Source organism: Tarenaya hassleriana, unplaced genomic scaffold (assembly GCF_000463585.1).
Source record: "Tarenaya hassleriana unplaced genomic scaffold, ASM46358v1 Cleome32, whole genome shotgun sequence".
Taxonomy (NCBI): Eukaryota; Viridiplantae; Streptophyta; class Magnoliopsida; order Brassicales; family Cleomaceae; genus Tarenaya; species Tarenaya hassleriana.
This window is the reverse complement of record NW_010966372.1, coordinates 1,013,583-1,019,887: the sequence shown is the minus strand read 5'-3', so window position 1 is coordinate 1,019,887 and position 6,305 is coordinate 1,013,583. Positions and strand designations below refer to the sequence as shown.

Below are 6,305 nucleotides of genomic sequence, written 5' to 3'. Positions count from 1 at the left end.
CCCCCCCCCCCCCCCCCTTTTTTTTTACAAAATTTTCTGACGCCATTGATGATGCTTTGAAGCAGCTTTAGGCAGTCCATTATAAATGATATGAGGAAAGAGATCTGAATTTTTGGTCATCTTTCTGTGTTGTGTTGTGCTTCAAGTTCAGACAAACCGGAAATTCAGACATGGTTTGTTGGATTTTTTATTTTATTTTTAAATATCTGCTTATTTTAGAAAGTTGCTGCAATTTCAGATTGGAATGGGAAAAGGACAGTGACTACATGGGCCTTGGAATTGAACTGGATTGGCCTAATTTTGACTCGTTGTTGGGCAAATTAATCTGGTGGCCAGCAATACATCCACACACACACACATGTATATATATATATATATTGTCGAGATATTCGTATTTTAGGTAATGATATGTGGATGAAGTTGAGTATTTTAGGAAATAAAATATGAGATCAGATCAGGTGTGATGAATTTTCTGGATATTAGGGTTTATTAAATGGATAAATGTTTTGGGAATCGTTATGATTGTGGTCGTATCGTATATATGCGCACATGACACGGAACTATATATATATAATACACACACACACATTATATAATATATATATATATATATATATATATATTATATGATAGACAACGTACCACAAGCTTCTCAACGGTCGATGCATTTTCACGCGTCTTCAATTCATCCAAGAAAAAGACTGATATTCCGTACCAACTTATGATTTTATAGTATTAAGATTATAGGGATGTGTGTATATATATATAATATTCGAACAAAAAGTATAATCTTATTATAGAAACCATGTAGAGCGCAGCGGTGTCATGAAATCTGATGTGTTTTTTTTATTAATTACACGTCATGTTATACAAAAATAAGAAGAGAAAAACACAGAAAATATGATAAATTTCAAATTGTGAACAACGTATTTCTTGATTTCAAGGGGCGACCATGCAAGGTTGTAACTTGGAAATGGAGCTCCACCTCGTGTCTCAAAAAAACCGATGTATGAATTCGATGTAAATACAATGATACACTATACATATATATGTGTGTGTGTGTACAGTCAAAAGAAGCATATTGAGCAAAACCATGCACATAAAAGGTAGAGACTTTTGATATTAATTGGTGCAGTAAAAAGAGATGCTTTATTTAGAAACCCTAAGCAAATTATGATTACAAACCTAACGTGTTAATCTTTGGGCCTTGGCACTTAACATGATGCAAACATCCCATGCTTCTTCGGGAATCATGCCCATCCGTGTTTATACATTTAGGTTTTCAAGAATGCTTTCTTTCATAACTTATACTAGTATTTTTATTTCGACAAGTCGGTACCGACTTTTCTTGTTTATTTGTTATGTTTATTTTAATATATATATATATATATATGAAACCTCCATATTATTTTATTTCACTCTTTACAATTACCAAGGAGAAGTATCTTTTTGTCTTGCCTATGGAATTGTCGGAAACCCTAGCTTTGACTTGGTTTGGTTCGAGAGTCGATCTCTATATATAGTACGGTCTCCATTCACGTTCAAAACCCTAAACCTCTTTATATGTATTCTCCAAGTTCATATATATTCCTTGTATAGATTCTGTACGCAATTCAATCCATATAAGCAAAAGGCAACGAGATGAAGAATATGGGCGCAAAGCTCGTGAAGCTAGTGTTAGGGTTTCTGTTCTTGATGCATCTCCTTCATGCATTCCAAGGTTCACCCGGGAAACCATATCTACCGCTTTTGATATTCTCATTGTCTGCTCTTGTATTGATTTCATCATTACCACGTATCCGTGTATATGTACGTTTTATATTGTTCAAATGTTTTGAATATGTGTTTTAACTATCAATAATCTATGTTCTTGGTGGATATATATATATATATATATATATATCGATTCAACCAAGTATCAAAGAAGCATTAATTAGGCCATTTACATGATGCCTTTTTGCTGTATTTTGTTTACGGCCACATAGATGATCTGAAATATGAAAACGGGCTTTCGGCGCCGAGTGGGAACAAGTATTTCTCGACAGGACGGAAGGTATGCAACGATGAAAACATTTACTCTTGATTTTGTTTGTGTGTGTGTATATACATATATACTTCTCGTGCATGCATGCATGCACGCTTTCATGAGAGTATTATTACATGACCTTTGAACTGCCTCTTGTTACAGTTTAAAGCTGATCTGAAACCGGACGAGGATTCACCAAAACCCGTTGTTCCAAAAAAGGATAACGATCTCGAGCACTCTCCGGCATCAGATCCGACGGATTTGGAAAGAGAGATGGATAACCTAATGAAGCACGACTACCCGTCGCGCATGAAGCCGAGGAAAAGGTCTCCGATCCACAATTAATTAATGCCCTGCTTAAGGGCTCATCAATCAATATTGATTCCTAATTAAGTTAATTGATAACCCTTTTTCTTTAAAACGTAGTTAACACGAAGCGTACACATATATCATATTTAGGGGGTTTTGCAAACGTGAGGTTCGTCTGTAAGGTTTTTTATACTTTTATTGTGAACCGAATATGTTTTATATGTAATCACATAGATGCGAATTTGGGGTATTATAAAGTTCGGGATCTAAAATTAATTCCCTCATGCTCTTGTATAAAAATAACGTGTTATTTATGTATAATAATACCACCTCTTCATTTACATGCATGCATGCGATATCTCCATAATATGAAATCTATATATGCAATGTGTTGTATACACTTCATTCTAATCCCAAAGAAAATATTTGTAAATCTTTCTCTAATTAAGAACTAGTAGCGAGAAAAAAAAATATATAAACTACCGTTCACCCACATTATTTAACAAATATATGTATATATATATATGTTGGAGAAAATGTACATATTTATATGCTTGAGATTACAATATAACAAAGGTGGATTTGGTCAGGCCGTCGATTATGAAATTGGACCGATGAAATTTGAAGTGTATTTAGTTGGACTGTTCCTTGTACCACCAACTTAATTTGAAAGCACTTTTTTTTTGGGGTTGGATATATAGTTGGCTTCTCTCATCCTTTCTGCTTACCCCACAATATATATATATATATATATATATATTATGACTCGTATATATTCTTATTTCTTCGTATAAAACAAGTTAGAGTTCGCGATCCAATCCGCTATCGGACTCATTTTTTTTATAAACTACGAAATATCCTGAATGACGTACAAATATATGAATCGAAACTTTTAACCCTTATAAATTTAGATTAATCCTCAACGGTAAAGTATGAGCACAAAAGATTGATCTATTCCCGAATAGAGTATATATATAGAGAGAGAGATTATTGAAAAGAGTATATAGTGAGTATATATATGTACCTCCCACCGGCTTTATAAACGAGTTATCAAGATATTTCCGAGGAACATCTCATTTTTTAGTTAGAATTAAAGATGTATGAACGGCACTAAAATTCATTAATTATAACAATATTTGTTTCACTTTTTTTGTTATATAGAAGAAAATAACGTGAATTCATAATTACGTATATTCATTTCGTTTCTTTTTTCAAAGCGAAATGAACAAAAGAGATCAAAATTATTATCCGAAATGAACTGTAACACTTAAATTAGCAAATACATTTATATTGCAATTGTCAAAATTTTTCTAATAGTAATAATCTAATTTGCCTTAAATATGATTTCTAATATCCTAATTAGGCTTTACCAAAAAAAAATATCCTAATTAGGAAGTAGAAAGATTATGATATTTAAATATTTCCAAGTATTTGTATATGACGCGTTATCTCGACCAACAAATATTCTTCCGAAAAAAAAAAGATAAAAGATATTTTTTAAAAAGAAAAAAGAAAAAAAAATAAATGCTGCAGTTCCTCCTACGCATCAGTTGATGGACGAGGTCCTCAACCTTCAACCCTCAACCCTCAATCCTCGTGGAGATTGACTTCCTTTGGGTGGAAGAAGAAAATCATCAATTGGGGCTCAGATTAAACCCTAGTGTTCTGGTTCTTGATCTGCTTCTTCCCGGTAAGTTATGGAGTGTCTTGCCTTTACGAGTTTTTTTAGACTTTTTGGAGGTTTTTGATTCTGGGTTTCACGTATTTCGATCCCTGATCGAACCCATTTGATTATTCTGATTTCCTGCTGGTATTGGTGTCGATTGGTTGAGAGGAACATGAACATTATCAGTAAAGTTGCTTACTTGTGCCTAATTCGGTATTGTGATGGAACATCGGTGTTTTGGGGTTTAATTTGTGTAATGAAACAATCTCGAGTATGTAGGTATCTTTGTTCAAGTGCCTTTTGTGATAATGGGTGTGAAATCTTGGATTTTATCCTGCGAAGGTGGGATCTTTTATCAACCCAAACCAACACTGATCATAGAAGCCAGTCCAATTGCTCAGTTAAACTATAAAAGGAAGAGCAGCCACTTTGTTTGTCTGATTCATACTCAAATCCTGATGATAGGAAGTGCTAACAGTTCGTTGTTTGAATCACTGGTTTGCTTTTGCTACTGTGACTTGGCATAAACCTGTGCAAAAGTATCAGTCATTGATGCCATCCCAGTTCTTGTCAAATAGTTGTAGACGAATATCTGGTATGCGAAAAACGGTAATGCTGTTTTAGTTCTAGTTTTCGACATCTCTGAAAGCGGAAAAATGCTCTGTTTTAGACATCTATTAGAGTGTTTGTGATGTAGATGATGATGGCACACCTTTTAGTATTACCGGTTTCTGGTGCAATTAATGTATGACTGATTCCTCATTCTTCATAATAGGTGAAGCCACAAACAGGCTAGATTGCACTCTGCTTTCTGTTTTTATGATTTTTTCTTGCAGCAGCATGTTGAGAAATAGAAGTTTTTCCGGAGATTCATGAGCTAATGCCTTTTGTCCTTGACACTCTTGTCGTGTCATGAAATCTTTTTTTTTTCTTTCAGGAAAGATCCTTTAGAAATTAGTCTTATACCATCTGTGACTGGGAGGCATCCATACTTATTCTTTGCATGATGCTATCAGCCCACGAGTTCTCAGAAAAAGCAGAAGAATGGTGAGCGGAAGCGATTTGGTAATCATTGGAATCTCGGTTGGGCTTGCACTTGGTCTCTTGGTTGCTGTGCTTGTGTTCTTTGCCATAAGGTGGTACAAGGACAGTGGCCACCTTCGGAAATGTGCAAGTGAGCAGAGTGGTACAGTTCTACCTGTTCACACAGCCACACGAGGCATAATCCCCAACCATATCGATAACCCGAAATCCCCTCAACCAGCTTCTCCACGTCAGTCATGGTGGAATCATCATACCAAGGATCTCACTGTATCAGCCTCAGGCATACCGAGATATTCTTACAAGTGAGTGACCCAAAAACTCTGCAAGCACGATTTTCTCGGCAATGATTCTTCTTCAGGTTCTATGAAGGTGGTTTTTTTGTGCTAGCTGTTGATTATATGCTCTTATTCTTCTTAGGGATATCCAGAAAGCGACCCAAAATTTCACAACTGTACTCGGGGAAGGATCTTTTGGTCCCGTCTACAAAGCGATTATGCCTGATGGAGGGCTGACTGCCGTGAAGGTGCATGCATCCAATTCTACTCAAGGAGACAGAGAATTTCAAACTGAGGTAATATATCTGTCTCCTTAAAGCTGTTCTGTCATATACCCAGAAGGCCAGAACTTTTGACACTCTCTCGTCCCTGATGGATTATTGATCCAGGTGCAAACTTTCAACTTTTCAGCAATAGAAGATTCTTATAGCTTACAATTGTGCAAATCGGTTAAAATCTTGGTTAAAGATATCTGATTTTGTTTATCTATACCGGGCACTGGACAATGGAGTAGATGACATTGGAACCTTGAATGTCAGTTAATGGGTACTGATATTGCGTTTTTGTAATACAGCTCCGGGTTTTTCTCTTGCCAGGTGTCTTTGCTTGGGAGGTTACATCACCGGAACCTTGTGAACTTAGTAGGGTACTGTGTCGATAAAGGGGAAAGGATGCTGGTATACGAGTTCATGAACGGAAGTTTGGAGAATCGTTTGCACAGTCAGTTCCAAAAATCTCTTCACTTTTGCTTAGGCTCATCATTACACGGTTTGTCAAAGTATATATGATGGGTTCACTGGAAGATGGAAGTATGATACAATCCCATGATATGAAACCATTACAGATATAAGTACGCTATAAGTTTTCGTTTGGGTTAGGTTGTATCCATAGCCACGGACTCTTCAGATTTTCATTTCACGAATTTGATAACCGTAAACACAGGTGAAGGAACACAAATTTTGAGCTGGGAAGAGCGTCGACAGTT

General features: G+C 35.8%; 3 protein-coding genes across 3 annotated transcripts in view; all 3 read left to right on the top strand.

Moving 5' to 3' along the window:
• LOC104820986 (F-box/kelch-repeat protein At5g15710) overlaps positions 1–500 on the top strand; it is a 2,675-nt gene extending 2,175 nt beyond the window's left edge. The window contains exon 2 of the mRNA XM_010551683.2: positions 239–500. The gene's annotated coding sequence lies outside the window, so the exon portion shown is untranslated. The remainder of the gene's footprint in view (positions 1–238) is intronic.
• Positions 501–1,576: 1,076 nt separating this feature from the next.
• On the top strand, positions 1,577–2,574 carry LOC104820985. The gene is made up of 3 exons (XM_010551682.1): positions 1,577–1,720; positions 1,986–2,053; positions 2,189–2,574. Exons 1-3 carry the CDS (start codon positions 1,642–1,644, stop codon positions 2,369–2,371), a joined length of 330 nt encoding a protein of 109 aa, XP_010549984.1. The 5' UTR covers positions 1,577–1,641; the 3' UTR covers positions 2,372–2,574.
• Positions 2,575–3,844: 1,270 nt separating this feature from the next.
• Positions 3,845–6,305, top strand: part of LOC104820983 (calcium/calmodulin-regulated receptor-like kinase 2) — a 3,779-nt gene continuing 1,318 nt past the window's right edge. Inside the window, 5 exon segments of the mRNA XM_010551677.2 lie at positions 3,845–4,025; positions 4,939–5,347; positions 5,463–5,616; positions 5,917–6,040; positions 6,263–6,302. Coding sequence (XP_010549979.1) covers positions 5,046–5,347; positions 5,463–5,616; positions 5,917–6,040; positions 6,263–6,302 — 620 coding nt within the window. The 5' untranslated portion in view covers positions 3,845–4,025; positions 4,939–5,045.

Coding starts and splice junctions, on each gene's coding strand:
- LOC104820985 (XM_010551682.1), top strand. CDS start 1,642: ATGAAGAATATGGGCGCAAAGCTCGTGAAGCTAGTGTTAGGGTTTCTG. Junction 1,721..1,985: donor TCTCCTTCATGCATTCCAAG/GTTCACCCGGGA, acceptor ACGGCCACATAG/ATGATCTGAAATATGAAAAC. Junction 2,054..2,188: donor ATTTCTCGACAGGACGGAAG/GTATGCAACGAT, acceptor CTCTTGTTACAG/TTTAAAGCTGATCTGAAACC.